Genomic DNA, 20,696 nt, shown 5'->3' with positions numbered 1-20,696 from the left:
TTAGAGAAGGGGGGTTACAAATCTGGAAGTCAGTTCCTTGGGGACCTGTCTCAAAGGTCAAGGTATTCATCCAGGACATTTTAAGTGAGTGAATGTTTTCCTAATGGAAAACCGCTACCTGAAAACTTCCAACACCTGCAGTGTGATTCCCAGGCAAGGCAGAAACCTCTCTTTTCTCCCCTTTCTCACACAGGGTAAAAAGCAGATGTATGATGCAGCTGAACAGTGCACAAGTAAAACTGAGTTTTCTTAAATCAGAAATACACCTGAGGGACTAGTTTCCTAAAGTCCTGCTGAGACAAGTAGCCCAGCAGTGTTAAAAAATCAGCACCTTGAATTCATATATTCACACAGAATAAGACAAATGGCCAAATCTTCCATTTATGCAAGTCATAATAATTCTGTTAGATGTTGGGTTTGAGATGCTTCCATAAGCATGCCAAGTACTGCTCCAGGTAGCAATTACTGAAAGTTAGGGACAAATTTTCTCTATATCTATTTTCCAGGTTGAGTTTTATTCTGAATTATGTGACAATGTGACTGAGATGGGACTAGGCAGAAATAACCAGTCTGAGCAAAACCAGTCACGTATGATTCTCCTTGACATTTAGAAGAAACTTTAAAGGCCTAAAAGCATATTTGTGTTTGAGGGGGAAAAATATCTTTACTGAGGATCCTTACAGAAGTTGCCTAGTTGCCTTTTATGTTACCTTTTGTTAAATTTGTATTCATATTCTTAAACTGTGTAGTTGTAGCCGTATGTTTTAGACACATATTTCTACTGAAAAAGGATCATTTGGAGAGGCCGAGGTATGTGTAGAAGCATGTCTAGCAGCATATCTAAATCTTCATTCTAAGTATCAGTTAATTGCAGTGATTAAAACATTCAAGGTGATCTAAGGAACTCCCCTACGACATGCCCCTGTCAGGATGAGGCACACCAGAGGTCAGAGCTCCTTTTGAACTGGTGTTTCTTTTCATGATACAGAAGGGGTAGGAAAACTTGAAGTAAGTTAACTTCTCAGAAAAACTGAAAAATCCAAAGAAAAAAATGCATAACAAAGTGTGGGAAAGCTAAGTGCTATAAATACTGAGATAAATATATTTTACAACTCGATCTGGTATGCAGACTGCAGACAGTATGAGAAATTCTGCAGAATGGGGGGGGAAGGTTCATAAAGGGGTAGTAGGAAACAAAGGGTGAAAAAATCCTGTGTCAAGAGATTAAAGATGAGTACTGTTTATCTTGTAAAGAAGAAGATGTACTGAAATACTGGCTAGCCTACAGAAGGTAGATTAGGAAGTTTTCTCTTAAAACAAGCCCAAGAGAGCTTTAACTAATCAGTGGCAGGATTCAACCCAAATGCAAAACACTTTTTCATTAAAATATACTATTAAATGGAGAATCTGTTTTTATACCATGTTGTTCAGGCCAAAGTTTCTGGGACTTTGAAAAACACTTAGCTATTGAACAAGAATAACAAAAAAATATATAAAATACATAGAATGATTTTAAACTCAAGACTTCCATATTTAAGCGATTATCTGATTGCTACACATTGGGTGAAAGACTGAATTCTGCTCTTGTTACCTGTTGAGAGCTTCTTTTTTATATTTTTTTAATTAATTTTTTTAACAGCAACACAAATATGATTTGACTAACAGAGAAAATGATTTACAAACTAAATTCTAGGTTATTTAACAGAAACAGTCACTTGAAACCAAACAATATTTATCTGAAAAATTTGCTTGCATATATCGTGCCATGTGTTCTCTAATAAGATTACTAAAAAAATAGACATAGATGATCTCCACAGCATTTATTTACATTTCCCTCAAAGCTGTGACATATTCCTAAGCATCCAGTTTGTGAAGTGAGGAAAATTAGAAAGATTTTTTTTTTTCCTGGAGGAAAGCTAAAAATAGATTCAGAGTTTTAAAACTGAGCTTTTTCTGTGAGCCCACACTATAAACACTAACTCTCTCTTCTGTACTCAATCACCTAAGAAATAAAATGCTGAGATATTTCAATAAGCCTCTAAAATAAAGAACTCAAGCAATGTTTTCCTTAATTCCACCTACAGATTTATGTTTTTCTAAACCTCAGACAACGAACATTAGCAGCAGATACTTAGATATTTCTTGTAATTTTAGAAATATTTAGTGAAAAAGACCTGTGATTTATTTTTCAGAAATGCACTTTATTTCCATGCATTATCACAAGTAACAAAGCTGATATCTTGACTTTATGGTGTTCAGCTTTGAAGCCTTTACGACAGTAATCTGAATTTTACTATGCAGTAAGGTGCTCTTTCTGTTACAGACCTTTTCTGTAAAATAGATTCAGATTTTCAGATTGTGCAATATTTAGACTTCATGAATTTTATTCAATCATAAAAAAACTCTGAGAACCTGATTGTTTATATTCTGTTAATATGCTCAGTTAAAATACTATACTTAGAAAAAGAATAAAATGTTTAATTATAAATTATGGGGGATGTGAAGGAGAAAACAACAAATCTCATGAAGTAATTACACCATAAACTAAAGGTACAACACAATATAGCACTGATGTACAGCTTTTATTTATTTAGCCAATAACATGTGCATCTGGTACCAGTCCCTTTTCTTTGCTAATGCAGTTGCTGAGCTTTCCACGGTGTTGCAAATCTGTAAGAAAATGTCCTTCAGATTAGAGAAACAAACTTTGGAGTGAGGTTCCAACAAAGTTTTATCTAAATCAATAGAGATTTTAACGCTTTGAAAATTATAGTTTTACAGCTAAAGATGGTTAACTGTGCATTTTGTCATTCTCATTTTTTAAGCAAGGTAATTCACTGTTCTTCTTAACCTGGAGATGAGTTTAAAAAATAAATTCCTGATAAATTAATGAGCAAGCGGTTGACGTTTTGAGGCAAAGTAGCACTTTTTGTGAAATACTAAAATGCTTTCCCTGAATTCAGATTTCTGAATTAGGATGTGATGTGAAAAAAGGGTTAAAGTTCCCCTGCAGTACTTGTCCCCATCCCGTCTGAATTTCAGTACGTCACCCATCAGACGCGTGGCTGTCCCACCAAGGAAGCTTTGCCAGCCAGTCTGTTCGTGTTTGCGAATGAAAGGCTTCTTCTTGACCTTTCTGCATTTACTCTCGACCAGCAGTCGCTTAAAGTGCTTTTGGGCTCTGTAAATATTGTTCCACAGCTTGGTGCACAGCCGGAGCAGGTTGGCACGTCCAGGACACACAAGGGGCAGTGCAAGTGAGAAAGGGGTCTTGGCTCGATGTGGTCTTCGTAGTTGTTGTCGTACAGAACACCCTACAAAACTTGCATTAATCTAAACAAAATTCCCCATCTGGGGCATGAAACTATTACTCTCATGTTTGTATGAAGATTTTCCCAAGTGCCTGGGGCTTTTCTTGGACATAAAAATGCTTCCACCCATCCTCTCTGTGCACTTGCGCAGTGACGGACTCGGCACTCGGAGGGACGGGGTGAGGAGTGCGGTGTGCCCAGCCTGCCAGCAGCAGCTGTGGTGGGAGACAGTTACTGAGCTGCTAATTATTTTTAATTTCTGTTGGGAGCTCAGTTTGTCTGGGGTTTTGGAACTGGGACCCGGCTGTGATGCTGCATGTGACAACAGAGTGAAAGGAAATTGCCCTTGAATAAATATTTGAGCAATGCTGGTCAAGCAAAGCAAAGCCTCGAGTAGATTGTCTCTACATGTTAATCAGTGCAATAAAGCCCTGCCTGGGAGAAGAACCATTTAGGCTAAGGGATGAAGCCGGTCCAAAAATGAATGGATATGGTCTTGTCATGAATAAATCCAGGCTGAGAGTGGAAGATTTCTAACTGCTAGGACAGCCGGCTTCTGTACCATTCTTCCACGGGGAGCAGTGGGGCAAGCAGACAACATTTTTTCAACCACGAAGTTTAGTGAGTTTATCAAAGGGATTTGACCTCAGTGCTAAAGAAATGAACCTAAAGCCTCAAGCCTGCTCCACAGAAAAAAGCCACAAGAGCAGATGCAATTTTCTTTCCACTGTCTCCCCTTGGAAGGTGTGTGCAGGGAAGCCCTTGGTCCTCCTGCACTCCCAATGGCACCAGGTGGCCTTGAGCTTTGGACATGGCCCTAGGTTGATGCAGTTCTCACCCTCTCCTCTGGGAGCAATCCACATTTGCAGGGATCTCAGCAGCTCAGTTTTCTTGTCTTTGATTTCGCTGAAAGTACAGTATCCAAAAGAACAGAGAAGACATTTCTCTTCCCAGAAATAATATGTTCAGCTCTTGCGTGCTAATGGTATACTGATAACGTGTTCCTAGTAGCCCACCTGTGCGACAAGACTCCATGCTGCAGCCTGCTGCTTGGATTTACAGCTCGGGCCGAGGTGCGTCAGAAGCAGCAGCAGAAGGGTAGGTCCACCTTGGACCTTGGCAGGGAGTCCTCCTTGTTTGGGGTTGAATATTCTGAGGCAGGATCCTGACACTTGAATAATAGGTAATATAGTATTTTGTACTTCCCTACCTTGACCAGGAAAAAGTTACACGCTCTGACAACAGTCACCGCAGTCTGAGGAATCACAATCGCTCACCGGAGAGGATAAGTGAGTTCTTTGCAAAGTACCTGCTGTTGTTTATTTTAACCCACTGGTGTGTATGCTCAGATCGTCTATGTTCTTGTAGGCTGTTTGCAGCAAACTTCTGTTCCTTGATCTCAGGTTTTAATAGCTCCCTAGGCAATAAAAGCATTTCCTTCCTCTGTGTGTCTGCATGATGACTTGTTCTAGAGATCTGTTTCTGTTCTACCTATTTTCTAAACCACACCTGTGCCAAATGAAAAACAGTTGTGCTTCTCTGTAACTCATTTATCACTTGAATAATCCACATGAACTTTCACCGTTGTGTTCCTCTCCTTTCTCTTGGAGGCTAACTCAGAGCACTTTGTAGCATTATGTGGCTCTGTTTTTCTTGGAAAAGTTCAAAGTCAAATCATATAATGTGCTCCTTCTGCAACTCTGGCTAGAGATGTGCAACTCTAACTCCAGCTTAATTAAGTTTCCTTTTACAGACATTATAGATGGTTTGTGAATTTCATCATGACATTGGCACATTTCACCATGTAATTTATAGAAATTTGTAATGATTCATTTGATAGGCATTGTCTGTGGATTTCAGTTCATCAGGGATCAGTAGAGCTATAATTACATAGTAATTATTAAATAATTATTCACAAATTGCTATGCCAGTGAGATCAAATATCAGAGCAGTAGAGCAGCATCTAGCTCGTCTAAGCACTTGTGATATACATACAAGGGCTGCGGAGATCAGGGTGCTTCCTCTAAACCTGGTGTAGTGCGTAGAGCAGGCAAGAAACTCATCAAAATTAAAATGAAACTTGAGTTCGGGAAAGAGTTGTCTATGCCTGCATTGCCAGAGCTGGAAGTGGCAGGACAAGACTTTCACCGTTCCACAAACAGCTTTCTCATCTAAGCATATACCTTAGTGTGATATAATATCCTGTGGAAAAATGGGAAAAATAGGATTACTCTGGCTGGTTGCAGAGCGCAGCCTTTTATAGTGCTTCTGGCCCACAGATAAAATCTTTTGCACAGTCCAGATCAGGCATACACGTGAGAGAGCAGGTGCTGCCAGGCAGACCGAGGAAAACCAACGGGTTTGGGGGTCAGCCTTTGGGATGGGGCTGCCCCTCCTGTAGGGAGTGCGCAGCTCCTGCTGTATGCCTGAAAAAACGAGGGCACCTCCCTGCATCCAGGCTGTGTGTCCTGCAGTTCGGCAGGGTGACAAATGTTCTTTTCTGACTCGGCTTTATGCAATTATATATTTACTACTTTATTCTTATTGCCATGAACCTGGCAGAAACATTTGCTTAGAAGTGTTATCGGTGGCAGGCCCACCGCTATAAACACAGGAAGGAGGTAGCTCGGTGGCACGCATCGCATTGCATCTCCGATGTATGTTTTGCCTTATTTGCTTCCAGAAATATAACGACGGTTGTACAGATTTAAAGAATGACCTCTGAGAACAAGAATATAATTGCTGGGAAGTGAGAGCAATGCTAATCATATGTTTCTGAACAGCAAAAATGCTAACAGATTTCTGTGTCTACATTATTCATCAGGTTTCAATGTATACATATGAATGAAGGACGGAGCTAAAAAGAAGCAGACCACTTTGTCGCTTTCCTTCATTTTGTTGTGGTCTCAACAGCTGTAAAAATAATTAAAGCAGCAGTTTTCTCTGGAAAAAATCTGAAATAGGAAATAAGGAGAAACATGCAAATACAGTATGTCCTCTATAATATTAGAACTTGAATAAGTATATAAAAATATTTTATTTCGTGACTTTCATTATGTAGACATAATTAAAATATTGATAGGAACTAGAAATCCAGTAGGTTTCTCTATTTGCTTCACCCTTTTTTTTTTTTGCCTATATCATAGACCACACATAGGTGACATGACACCAGGAAAGGAGTAGACTCATTAGCAGTCTCATTAGACCTCTGGCATCAGAAGAATTTCATATTCAGTATCATGGCCCTGAAAATTAGGCTGTCTATCTTTTTTGTTTCTTTGTTCACTGCGCTCTGTGGCCATGCAGCTCTGTTCCGTAAACTTGAGTTAGGAGAACAAGCTGGGAAGGGGTTAGTTAAGCATTTATAGATTACTTTCAGAAGACTCTTAAGATGTTCTTTTTACTCTTCCAGAAACAGAACTATTCCTTCTCCTTCATTCATTTTAATTAAGAACCATGACATTTATTTTAAAGCTTTTTCTTTTATGAGGGTCACCCTCGCTGGTTTCCAGCTGTGGCCTGATCCTCCCCAGGCTCTGGCAGGTGCGCTCAGTTTTGCAGGTCTCTGTGTGTGGTGCAGACGTGACCGTGTCAGATGTTCACAGCCATGGACTGACAGGTAAACCACCAACATGCAGCTTGATACAGGTGGTCAGGCTGCACAGGGACAGGATAGGTTGAAACGGAAAGCTTTCCCCCAAATTTCCCCTAACTCAAAGCTCTTCTTTTCCCATTCGGCAGACAGTCCCCCTTGCGTGTGACTGTGGCAGCCTGTCGAGTAACTGAGATGCTTCATATGTGCAATGGAAGGAAATTTCATAAATCATATCTGCAACAGTGCTCTTCAGATAAAAGTTACAGGAAAAAATCGTAAAACATGTGGAAGTCTTCTTAAATACAGGTCCTCCATAGACGTCTGCAAACTGGCTCTGCCATTTCTGATGATTCTTGGTAGTGTCTGGTCACTGGATGCACATCACTGAGAGAAGCGCTTTTTGTTTGGCAACAACGTCCTCTTGGTGCGTTTTCTCAGAACGCAGAAGTTCGGGCTGAGGTATCCCTCCTTTGGGAAAGCAGTTGTTAGAGTTCATAAACCATGGTTGGTGTCCCTAGGATAGAAGCTGGGTGCTTTAGAAACCGTTGTGTAGACACCTGAAGGGTCCTCGATTGCTTTGGAAAAAAACAACCCTGCATGACTTTATGTGGAATCAGCAGTCTGTCCCTAATAGCTGGGTGGCCAGACAGTTTAGATAACTGTGCTCTTCCGGCAAAAAAAACAAGGTCTGCAAGTTCTGGGGTCTGCGCTGAAATCTGTAAAGATCTCATTATGCAAATTATTTTTCTTCCTTGAAATGAGTTGTGCTTTACTTTTTCATTTTCAAGTACTTTAGTCTCGTGAATATCAGTGCAAATATAGGACCTTAAACTAGTGGATATGTTTTTGTAATACTCTAAAAGAAGGCTGCAGTATGGATGGGAGCTTTTGCAAAAATCCCTTTGCTCAGGATAAAAGTTTCCCCTCCTCACACTACAGGCATCCTGAGAAAGGTGAAGCCTTGAGCAAATACAAGTGCTACAAAGGCAAAACTCTTGTCAGTGGGGCTGGGGGCGGGGGGAGTGCTGAAACCGAATACTTTAACTGGCAAGAATATCAAATGCACGACGGGTATTTTAAATAGTATTTTGAATGTCTTGTGTGTGGTTCTCTCATCCAACTAAAAAAAGAAATACGCCCACCTCCTGGACAGTTTTTTCATGCTATAAAATATTTTATCCCATATAAAATGATTATTCATTCTGGAACTTACTAAAATGAAAATTAAAAGGAAAAGACTTCAGTAGACTCCACAGTTAAGCAATGTGTTATCTTTTTTATTTTTTTTTCACAAGAAAATCAAATTCCACTGGAATTTTAAGTAAAAGTGTAGAATCGTCCCAGTACTTTCCACGTGCCAGCTAAGTGTGTGTGCTCAGGCCTGGCACTCCACAGCGATGAATTTCAGTGAGTGCCTTCATTAACTTTCATTGAGCTTCTTTTAAAAGGATACACTAAATGGTGTCATTAACATAGTTTTCTACAGGCTTCAAAATATCGGAATATTTATTGAAAAAAAATCTTGCTATCAAGCAAAACCAAGCTACAGTAGGTGCAGCGCAGTGAGGATGGCAAGAAGGATGGAATGTGTAAACTGCTTAGCAATTTCAGGTTTCAAATTCAAAGTTGTTTTTTTTTATATGTCTCCCAGACATTGAGCTATTAAATACTTGTCATCCTGTAATAAAGGAACAAACCATTTTAATGAAATAAACCATCACTTGGCAATTAAGGTGTAATAAGTCAAACGTGTAAAGGAGCTCAACTTGTAATTGCAAGATATTAATGGTGAGTAAAAGACACAGAATAAATTAAGGTCATGTCTGTCCCCAATCCACTTGCACTTTCCATCCAAAAGATTTATTATTAAATATGTTTTTCCATTTACCATTGTACTCAAACAGTCTTCGGTTTACCTAGGCTTAAGGAGCTTTATTTCAAAGCAAATCATTAATCTTCAGCATAGCTGACATAGCCCAGGGGAGATTAGATTAAATAAGCCTGGTTAATTATCAAAGGCCAAAAATGAAAATAGTTGTGAGGTTTTTCTTTCAATGAATCCATATGTTAGTATTTGATTGCCAGCTATATTCTAGACCAATTATTGATTTATCTAATACATGGAAAGTCTAAATATTATTACAGCAAAATCCAACAATTTTACTGATGCAGGCTGAAATGAAACAAGCTTTCTTTATTGTTACGTTACAGAATGCTTTCCATATGATCTATAAGTGTGCTACTCTGGTAGCATCATGTTTTGACATTTTTTCAGAGTTAGAAATGGTGCTCTCATTAGATAAGGTGCTACTGATACAACCACCCGTCCTATAATGAAATATCTCATAAAGTTGAGGGGAGTGGTTCTTATGCAGTGTATGTAAAAGCCATTGTAGTGTGAATATGAATATCTAATCATGCGTTTTCAAATCATTTGCATTTATCTTAGCAAAACACATGGCGTTTTAAACTGAGTATAAGGAAATTGGATTTTTAGAGTATTGATGATTAATATCGAGATTGCAAAACACTAGAATAAATAAGAATAATGCTAGAAGGAGAAAAAATTGAATTTGTGCTGATGCTATGGTTTTGTCAAATGAAATGAGTGACCTTTCTTCATTGTGTGTCTGACTGCGCCCCTGTACACTCCTCTGCTTTCGTAAGAAAATCCTATAGAGCAGAGCGGATTTACATACTCGTGTGTGCCATATCCTAAAACGCAATTTCAAGAACCATCAATTTTTAGCTGAAGGCAACTTGTGCTTCCTCCTGTAGTCATTTCACACATGGGATCCAAATACCTGAAGAGTGGCAGCAGCTGATGTTACAATGTTGAGGGCTACAGAAAGCAATTAAAATATTTCATAGTTTCTGTTCATCGTAGTTACTGTAAAAGAGGCTAGACTTTCAGTCACCAGAATAATGAAAAATAAAAAAATAATAATTATTATTATATCTCAGATGCATAGAGCTTTGCCTTTTATTCTGAAATACAGCATTTGAGTGTAGTGTATGGCTTTAAAGATAATTGGGAATATTGTTCATTTTTAAAAACTGGCATCCTCCTAATAATATCAATTACACTAACCAAAACAATTTCATTTGTGAGCAGCTGCAGAGTGTTAAAATAGGCTCTCTTTGTAATGAAAAACTGAGTCCATAGCTTTAACTCATCTCTTCTTCTTCAATGGCCCCAGTGATGGGCTGGTGCTGGTCTTGTGCTGGGAGGGTCTCCATGGCACTGGAAAGAGCCCCATCATTTCTGTACATCTGAAGAATCATCCTTTCATGGTGCATTAACATGGTCTGTGCCGTGGCGTTAACACCCACTGCGAGCGGCAGGAGAGTGCTGTTGGTTGGCCCCAGCGTCAGCAGCAACGTGCTCCCGCATCTGCAGCCGTGCAGCCCAGAGAGACGGCGGCTGTCGCACGCCGAGGCACCCGGATTTGCTTCAGGGAGGCTGGTAAGTGGAAAGGTCATTATTAAGCCTCTGGCTCTTCCCTTTCTTAACATGGAGCAGTATTGGATTGGTTCAATGTCAGTGAAAGCCTTCTGTGTTTTGTGATGTGTGGCTTTTAAAGGCCTTGGTTGGCAGAGAATATCCCTACATTCTTCACAGACTGATATATGTATATATATATACAGTTTAAATATTGTTAATATGAAATTAATTAGAATATTTGAAGCAGAACTGGGCTCCAGCAGTGCCATCCACAAAGATGCTTTGTTTTCTGTTACTTTGGAGGCGATAGTTTTTTAAGGGGTAAAAACATCTCAGTAGACTCAGAAGGGCAAGTACTGAGTCCAGGTGCTTCATGTGCCTTGTCCTTTCTAATTGCTCATTAAAGGCAGTAGTACATGAAGAACAGGGGTTGGGAAAGGTACTGCGAATGGGAACTTCGTGCTGTCACAAGTTCTGAGTATTGTTGATGGAGGTGGGGGAGGAAGGGGAGTGGGAATATCAACTGACCCCTCTTCTCTTTTTGTGTTTGTACAGAACCGGTGCTGGAAAAGCAGCCACCTCTGAGAAGAAGGAGAACGAAGGCCTTCATCTGATGTGGTCCCGTTGTGTTCCACATTCCTCCAAACCTCATATTTTTTGTATCTTCATCATTGCCATTCCCTTTTTGGATCTAACGCTGTACTAATGCTTGGTCAGCAGCCCCACCAGCACAGGAGGTGCAGCTCCAGGGAAGCTGCAGTGCAGACCCTCCCCTGCAGCCCAGACGGGGTTGTGCAGGGCTGTGCAAATAAAAAATTAACTTGCAACACCGAGGGGGTTTCAGTGATTACATCTACGTTAAATAGCAAGCAGGTTTTGGTTCTATCAAATTTCTTTTTAATTCGATTTTATTTAAACTTGCCATGTTAGAAAACTTGCAGTGTTTGCAAGTGCAGACTGAGGTTTTTGTAGCCTTTGTGGCTTTACCAGCAGATCCCCCTGTAGGGGACCACAATATTTTGTAACTGGACGCATCCAGCGCCAGTTCGAGATCTGCTGCGTTCCTGAATTATGGTCCCACTCTGCAGATTGTGGTGTATCAATGAAACTGTTCACGTTGCTGATGTGGTAAATTCCACGTAGACAAACTGTGTTTGGGGGAATACTGACGACACTCTTCTGTGTGGGACTGTACCGGTTACGTTTCAGCACAGTGGCGCTGGCTGTGCTCCGTGGGCCTTGGGCAGGGAGCTGCGACACCGTTAGCAGCAGAGGGGGGGACCGGTCGTATCTCATGGAGAAGGACGGTTCAGCTGGGGTATGCGGGTGTAAGGAGTAATGATGCACCCGTCGCTGTCATGTCTGGGCATTGTGAATGGGGGGTGTGAAGGATTTTGCTGTGTGTACCTTGGGTGCTGCTGTGCCCGCTCGTGGTGGTTTGGGGAGATGGGAGGAGGGGATGGGGCCCTTGAGTTTGGGCTTGCTGCGGTCCTGCCCACACACTGGGGGCTTGCAGGGGGGCGTACTGCAGGCAACAGACAGAAGCATCATATTGCTTGCTTCTGCTGAGTTTTTTTTGTATTCCCTTGGGAAGAGAGCTGGCTGCATGCCATCGAGACACCAGGATTGGGAGGCCTACCGGGTCAGCGAATGCGAACCCCTTGTGGCGCGGGCTGCTCCCGTGCAATCCCTTCCCGAACCAGCCGGGTTTCCGCTCAGCAGGAGCTGGTTTTCCTTCACAGGAACCCTGGTGGGGAGGCAGCGTGAGGGCAGCAGTGTGTAAAGGCTGCAAGGCCACTCCTGACTCTGAGTACACCCATGCTTGGTCCCTGCCTGTTGGCTCGTGCATTGCTCAGTGCAGAGCCTGACCACTGCCGCGCTGCCCACGCTGCCCTCCCTGAACGTGTCCGGGACTCTCATCCCTGCTGGACCCGCTCTCCTCTCATCCCTGTGAATTCACTGCTGGTTTGATTTTGTGTGCAAATTTATTAAAACCCCTCTGATAAGAGTACCCTGAGCTGCTTGAATTTTGCTTTAACTTCAGTCTGGCAATTTCCATTTCCATTTCATTATTCAGCATGCCATTTTTTAAGCTTTTGCTAAAACTGAACCAAAAAAATATTTTTAGGTCCATGCTTAATTTCTCCATCCTGCCTTTGTGAATAGAGCCGCTTGCATTTTTATTATCGTACGACTGGGGCTAAAGAGTGTTTCGCAGCAGGTTGCTGTAGTTTCCTTTCCATGGTGCCAACCAGCTTGGGGCTGGGCAATTCCCACCTCATCCCAGCTCTGCTGGGGTTCCCAGGCATATCTTCTTTAATGGCCAGTCCTTCTTCCTTGCAATTTTCCTCCTCGTGCTTTGTAGCCTTTCTTAGGGTGGTTTCCCATTATGTTAAGAGGTTTTCTCTGCAAGCTTTCTCTGCCTGGGATCAGAAAGATACTATCTCCTGCCTGTTGCTAAAAGGCAGTGTTAAGTGTCTGTGACATTAAGCTGCACCTCCTTGTCCTAGATTTCTCTTTCAAGGTTTAGAGCTGTAGTTACAAGTCTATGGGGTTTATTCTTCCACTTTATTTAAACTCACTCATCTGCTGATCCTCTAAGATTATTTCCAGCAGTCTGCTCTAAGACACACTCACCACTGCCAACCAAAAATGATTTTAGAGGAATATTGCATTTTCAGTGTCAGTGTAGTAAAGCTACCTGTAAATCTTATGCCACGTTCCCTGTTCCTTCACCTCTGAGATGCCAGCCTTTACACCAAGACCTGCAGGTGCATTTCTCTATTTAAACTCTCTTTGTCTTTATCAACATCTGATTTTGCGGATAAAGATTTCATTGTTTTGTCCTAAGAAGACTTTTCTCTACCTTTCTTTCTCAAAGCCAAATTAACCCAGATAGTTCATTTTACACGTTATCAGTTCTTATGCCTCTGTACACCATCACAACACTGGTGGAGGTTGCAATGCTCTTCTTTGTCTGGTTGCTGCCCTTTCCCACCCTTGCTCGAGGCACTGCAAGGCGTGTGAGCACGCTTGTCCCCACCTTGTGGCCAGGACTCTTTGCATTGCTTGCAAGCATCGTTGTCACTTCTTCCTGGACACATCACCCCTTCTCCTGGCAGCCACACTCTGCTGACTGTTGTTCTCTGTGCTATTTGTACTTCTTCGACGCACTTAATCCGTCGGCAGTCAAATACTTTATTTGCTGTGCCACCTACACTTGCCTTGCCTTCTTGCTCTTCCCACACAGTTGCAGAGACCTCTTGAGCTTCTCCCAAGCCTCTCCCTTTCCTTCTCAGGGCTGCCCAGGTCAGCAGTGCCACCTCCACCCCAGGGTGTAACAGCCCTCCTCCAAAAGCCAGTCTGTAACCCCACAGGCTGGCAGTGCGCGGCAGCGCCTCTGGAATGGCAGGGCAGGAGCTTCGAACGCGAGACATGCTTGTTCCAAACCAGTGGTGTGAAGCTCTGCTTTTGCTGGCGATGTCTCTGGCAGCAGCAGGTTGGCAGGTACCAGCCCCTCTCGGTGCTTTTGTCCCAGGAGAGCCAAGCCAGGAGCTTTGGGGCTGCAGGAGGGGACCTGGCGGGCGCTCCCTGCGCAGCCCAGGCAGTGCCTGCAGGAGATCGTCCCGTAACGCCAGGATGCTGCTAACACGGGCAGGCTGACAGCTGATACTTTGTGGGGGTTACAACATTCAGGCCTTGGTAGAAGTTACTGCTTTCCTGTGTACATTTGTTTATCAGCCAGTGCTGCAGCATCAGTATCGCTATGCCCAAGATGCTTCGTTTTCTGTCTTTTGGTCCCAGCTTGTATTAATATTCTCTTTTGAAATGGTAAGATGCTGCTACCAGTATTCGTGTCTGTCTTTGGCAGTCAGAAACCACACGGCCTTTGGCTTCATTGCATTGGTAAGAGGTGTTAGCAATCTCCCCAGTGTCACTGCTGCCGTGCTCGTGACCTCAGCCTCTTGCACTTCTGCAGCAGGGGGATTACAGTGCGGAGGTCTTCAGGTTGCTATAGTTCTTCCAGGGTCTTAAACTTCATCTTGTACCAAAACATTTTTTGAACATTTATCCATAATTCAGGTGTTCAGCAAAGACAGCCAGACAGCAAGTTTGCTCATGAATACAGTCATGCTGTAGTACACGAGAAGGAAAAGCTCCATCGGTTCCTCTCTTAGCAGTGCTTTATACAGAGTGTGTGATTACAACTATTCAAATGGTTAAGGTACCAGAGATCTAATAGACTCCCCACCAAGACATCAGCTGAGCTGAGCAATGTGCTGCTACTAGGGCACATCACCCTACAGGCAATGCCTTTTTCTGTCCTTCCTTGTCATTTGGCTGACGACTGCCTCACCAGAATAGATGAGTCTGAATATAGCAGCACGGATCCTGCACGCAGCAACTCCTATGGCACCGAGTCTGTAAAGAGCAAACTGGAGAGACGGTGCAAACATGTCGTTTGTTCTGTGGGTTTTGAAGTGAATCTAGAAAGCATTGCTTAAGGAGAATTCTCCACTGAAGTCACAGAAATGTCCCAGAATATGAAGTTTTTCCATTATACTTTCATATTTTTTCCACAACCTTCCTTGAAAATTTGAGCGCTCCTGCTATGGTAGCACTGGGGTCCAAGGCACTGAAGTACAAACACTGCCCCTGCTCCCCACACATCCATTCCTCCCAGGGTTACTGAGACATCATTAATTTTAATGTACCAGCCTAACACGCTTACAGAGAAACCAGCTGGTTTTGTTTTCTCTCTGCAGACCTGAACAATTTCATAAATAAAGATTTCCAAGCAGTTTTAGAACTTGAATTTAGCAACATCCATTGCACAAATCTTTGTTCTATTAATGTATAAAAGCAAGATCTTTGCCAGAGTACATGGTATTCCAGCCCTTTCTTGCAGTCTCAGTGATGCTGCAGTTCTGTGACTTTATGAAGCACTACCTTTAAGCACCTGTGATTAAGTCTAGATCCCACATTTGCAGAAGAAACACAAACCTAGTAAAAAATCCTGCTGTTTTAGGTATGATATTTTGCCTTTTAATGAAAAATTGTATTCAGTAAGTGTTGTCTTTTTGTCGTTGCAAAGAATGTTGTTGTTCTGCAGCAGGAGGAATCTTTCCCTTTACAGGAAGCCATAGCAACAAGAGGGGCTGGCTTGTGAATGTGCAAGAAAAAGATCTTGTAATTTTAGGGCAACCCAAAAAAACAACTTTAGTCATCATTGTGCACTGCGTTTGAAGCAAAGCTGATAAATATAGGTGAGAAGCAAGATATAATTACTCAGAACATCAAGATTTGGAAGAAATCAAGGACTACTAAGGCAAATGATTATAAAATGTGCAAGACAGTTGTTAAAATACTAAACCGAAGGATTCTTGATAATCCTTTGGGTTTTTTTTGAGTCTCTTGTTCTGGCACAATCTCCCCTTCTCCTGGTAAAATCATGTTTGCTCTGTGCAGGTGTACAGCCCTGTTTCACAGGCGACATTTCTCTAGGCGGCAGGGAGGTTTGGTGGTGCTGGGCTTCCCTGCCCCTTGCCCCCAGCACTGTCCCCTGCCCTCGGGTCCTCCTCATCATTAGGAGCTTTCCCTGCCTCTCCCCCAGGAAGGCAGAACTGGTGTTTTAGGCTCCAAACCCACAATCCCATTGCTATGGCTATTGCACAGGCTTCTCATCCGTGCCAACGTAACAAAGCCTGTGTTTTTTTAAATTGCACATTGCTGAAATCAGTTGAGCTCATCAGTCATCACTGTGCGATCATTATTTCTGTAGCCTTGTCTAATTTTGTTTTATATCTGTGAACATACTGGGGAAAAAAAAACTGCGTGCACAGCAGTCAGTAAGCAGCGATCTTATCTGAGACATGACACAAACCCCAGGAGGATCCCCTACGATGGTTTGTTCCCTGCAGTGGGATTGCCTCAGGCAGCATCTTTCTGTGCCGGGTGTCCTGCGGTTGCGCTGGGACGCTGGAGAGCACCCACATCCCATCCTCCCGGTGGCCGAATTGCCGTGCTGGGACGCCCGGGCACTGACCGACAGTCACGGCTCTCCCCAGCTCCCCTTCTCACCCCTGTCCCAGCTGCACAGAGTACCCCTGAGCAAGGGGGGACGTCTCAGTGCTAGACCTTGAAGCCTTTTTATCTTAAAGGCTGCTGAACATGTCACCAATTTTAAATTTCAAATAAAATTGTAAAGTTGCAGTAATGCAGTTGAAATTCCATTTATTTTACAAATTATTTGAACTTGTCAGCAACAGTGATGTGTTTGTCAAGAAGCCAGACAAATATTTTTAAGGCCAGAAATGTTCATCTGTATGAGCCGAACTCTTAGTGGCGGTAATTTGGTAAAGAAACTTTGTAACTTTTCAATTGGGAAAATGTTTATCTGTTACTTCACTTAGAATCATTTTTGCATCACGTTGACCTGAAAAGTAATTGTTGGAGAAAAAATGCAAAATTGGATGAGCATGGAGAGTGTGTTCAGATCTTCGGCTATTACCTGCACATCCATTGTTGTCAACTGGCTCACATTTTTTTTCATTAGTTTCTTGTTATAGTCAAGATGCGGTCAATGATCTTTTGAGCTTGGTAATTTTGTTAAATCTTTTTTATTACAATTATTGAATTGCTACATTGAAATGGTAGCTTGCTTCCATGCAAGATTGATTGGATCTGGTATTTCATTTTGCATAGCACTATACAATGCTAATAAAAAGGCACAGAATAATGAATTTTAAAGTAAAATTATAATGAAATCCACAAATGATTGTTTCATTAGACAGAATGCTGGAGAATTGTGGTCTTCCGTTAACTTTTTCTGTTGTTTGTGTTGGTCGCCCCAGGTGAAGTAAACATCTTCAAAATGTGTTTGATGTTTTTGATAAATGTTTTCTTCTGAAAAGTTCAATAATTAAAAAGATGTGCATTTCAAAAGTTCACTAAAGCACAAAACTATTTCTTAAAAACATTCTATTCTCAAACTTGTTACCTTGGCTTATATCCATCATAAGAAAATACCTTCAATAAATTGAGGGGGGGGGGGGGGGAAGAAAGAAATTAAAAAAAAATAAAAAGCTTTTTCTAGGTTTCAGTATATCCCAGGAGAAATGTTGAGACCTTCAAGGGCAGCTTTGCAAAGGTGCCAAGCAAAAATATTTGCATATTTGGAGTGTGATGGTCCTCGTGTTGTATACCACTGACACATGAATAAAGTAGCTGGAAAAAGAAAGACATTTTGTGTAGTTCACAGAAACACAAGTCTGGTCTACTGCATGTTTGTCCCCGGCCTCGGATGGCCAGCTGAGTCTTTAAATAAAATCGTTGTGTGTGTCTGTTGCATGACTGTTTGCTGTCTCATTCTGTATTTGTCTTCCATGTGTGATTAACTCCCAAATGTTCTTTTTTTTTTCCTTTTCCCTTTTTGTAGAAATTATTGAGCCTACTACCTCTAGTCCTGTCTCAAGCCCAGGTCAGTATCCACATACATTCACAAAGTATGTTTGGGTACTTTTTCTCAAGGAATCATGACTGATGCATTGCCATATCAATAACACGAATTGATTACGGGCAGTTTTGTTGTCGTGGTGCTGAACCGTCTCCTTCCTGTCTTTGTACATTCATTGGTTTGTCTTTCCTCGAAACGTTTATATTTTATTCTGTTCTTAAATTTCCTCTTTTGAGAAAACTCTTCCTTGCATCTCTGTTTCTCTCTCTCATTCTTTTGCTGCCCCAGGGTTGTGTCGTAGATGTATACAGGGCAATGCAGCCGTGCGGTATAATTATTGTGTGTTTTCTCTGTGATAACCTGACTGTTCTCTGCTGTAAACATGAACGTTGGTTTGAGGCTTATACATTTCTTCCTGTGTCATCACTGTATAACCCATAGGACAGCTCTAGGTCACTGCTGTGAGGTCCTCCTCACTCGTGCTAGGGTACCGGAAGGTGTTCCTAAAGAGGTAAAAGCCTGCTCTTGTACTTGGCCATCGGTAAGAGGTCCTGACCATCTGTGGTGGCTCCCCATTTCACAGGGTTTTCCCGTTTTTCTCCCCAGCAGCACGCAGCCAGTGGAGCCGGTCAGCCCGGGGCTGGCCACTGACCAGGGGCTGCCCAGAGCTCGCTAGATGATGGCACTGGGCCGGCCTGTGAGGGTATGGCCAACCACTGTCAAGGGGCACAGACTGGGGTTGGGACTGGCTAAGTCATGAGTCTCACATCCCCTGCTCTAGCTCCCATTCCTCCACGGTAACTGTCTTCCCAGGATGTGGTTACAGAGGCAGACCAAGCAGGTTATTATTATTTCCATGTGCATATGTGGTAAGATGTGCAATGGTCAGGTCTCCTCCAGGGTGGGGAGTGGCATTGCCATTGGGATGTGCCGTTTGTCTTACACAATTAAATAATTCTGTCATATTCCCTTTACTTTTCTAATTGTAGCCTGGTAAATATCTGGATAATACCATCAATATTGCTACGAGGTTATAGAGCTGCGGAGGCGATTAGAAAGTTTCCAGTGTCAGACACGAGTCCCTTGTGTGCTGCAAGATCGGCAGCGGAGGCAGTGGGGGGGAGGAGATCATGGCACAAAACCTGCTGCGTTGCTCTGTAGCTGATGATGACAGTAAAATGTGTTACTTTGTTTAAAGTCAGAATCATTTAGCAATTTTTTGAATACATTCTTCCCCATATTCACTCTGATTCTGTTAGCAGGACTGGAAAATTGTACTAATAATGCCATTATTCAGGAATAATACTTGATTTTGGCCTGGGAACAGGGAATGCAGTAGTTGTATCCATTTTGTGTCGGCTGATTTCATTTGTAAACCCACATTTTACTTCTGCACCGGTCGGACAAGGGTCAGTTTTATTTTCTTACACAAGCGTAGCTGCTGAGTGGTGGACTTGCATCTTGCTTACCTGGATAACAGGACTTTGTGAACTCGGTATTACTGTATTAATATTAATAGTATTGTAACCTGCGGGGCAGTTTTCTTATCTTGTGACCAGCCAAGCGCCACAGGAGCAGGCTGGCTGAGGTCGAAGGCTGAGGAGCATCTGCTCCGACCCTGCCCGGGCAGGGGCAGCCAAGGAGGGTGCGCAGGGCCGTGCCCAGCTGCGTTTCAATATCACCACGGCTGCAGATGCCACAGCCTCCCTGGGCAACCTGTGCCCAGTGCTGGGCCACTCTCATAGGGGAACAAAGATTTCCCCTTTTGTGCCTGCTGCCCTGTCCCATCAGTGGGCCCCTCTCAGAAGAGCCATCCCCATTGCCCCATGTGCTGGGGTGCATGGGAAAGGTCCCCAGAACCTTCTCAAGGCAGAAAAGCCGCAGGGTTTTAGCCACAACGTCCGTCAGACCCCGTCTGTCTGTCTGCTTCCCCACGTGCAGGGATGGGAATGAAAAACATGCATAAAGCAGTACAAATGCATTTCTCCTTGTGTCTTGCATCGGTCAGAAACTGAAGCATCAGCCTCCTTCCTTAATCTAGGGGTTGCAACTATTTAATTCATTAGTACTGTCATTTGTAACTTCACTGCAGCTTCAGTGGGGGCTTTTCCTGGAGAAGGTCTTGTTGCTGGAAGGAGATGGATCCTTCTCAGAAGGAGGAATGCAAATGAACAATGTCGCTGGCATCTTAGGATGCTCAGACCTGGAGCTGCTCCTGCCTCTGGCTCCTACAGTTCGCTTATCAGTCATCTATTTTATCTGTTTTGCTTAAGCACTGGTTAGGCAAAGAATAATAACAATAACTCCCACCTAAACAGCCAAAATACTGCACTGATGATGAGGTTCCAGCATTTTCTACTTCTCTTAGTGTGCAAACTCTGTCAGCATTGAAACTGGTACATATAAAAGACCTTTCATCTCACTGATTTTCTTTCTCACATTCCATATAATTATTCTAAGTAACTACTTCTATTGTTAACACTTCTATTGTTAAAAGCTATTTATAAGATATATGTGTAAAATTTTATTACAGAAGTTTTATGACATTTTGTAGATGTTCATAAGCCATGTGACAACAGCCTCAAAACGTCTTTCAACACTTGCCTATCAAAACCAATGTGGTTTAAAAAAAATTCCTTAATGACTCCTTGCAGTCCAAACAATGAGCTACAAACCACTCAAAACATTTATAACAAATGCAAAACTAAGATTGTGTTTGAGAGCCGTGGTCACGTATGTGTGCATTCCACTTCTGGAACATTTGGGAGTTTACTTCCTCCATTTTTAAGCGTAAATGCTTAAAGCACATAGAATTAGCTGCAAAAGTTAAAAATTTGGGGCACGGTTGGTATCTATTTTGTCAGCCATTTCCAGGAGCTATAGTTACTT

General features: G+C 42.4%; 1 protein-coding gene across 5 annotated transcripts in view; it reads left to right on the top strand.

The window, feature by feature from the left end:
* NEGR1 (neuronal growth regulator 1) overlaps positions 1–20,696 on the top strand; it is a 270,020-nt gene that overhangs the window by 206,192 nt on the left and 43,132 nt on the right. For 2 of the 5 annotated variants that reach the window (XM_040564961.1, XM_040564963.1), the window contains exon 7: positions 17,790–17,831. The exons of 1 other annotated variant lie outside the window; for it this stretch is intronic. In XM_040564961.1, coding sequence (XP_040420895.1) covers positions 17,790–17,831 — 42 coding nt within the window. Of the gene's footprint in view, positions 1–4,530; positions 4,601–6,801; positions 6,931–7,052; positions 7,182–17,789; positions 17,832–20,696 lie in introns of those variants that run through there. 2 more of the 5 variants (XR_005821906.1, XR_005821905.1) reach the window with 2 other exon arrangements.

The sequence above is a fragment of the Cygnus olor genome, chromosome 8, assembly GCF_009769625.2.
Source record: "Cygnus olor isolate bCygOlo1 chromosome 8, bCygOlo1.pri.v2, whole genome shotgun sequence".
NCBI lineage: Eukaryota > Metazoa > Chordata > Aves > Anseriformes > Anatidae > Cygnus > Cygnus olor.
Note: the sequence above shows the minus strand (reverse complement) of the source record. Positions and strands in the feature narration are given on the sequence as shown.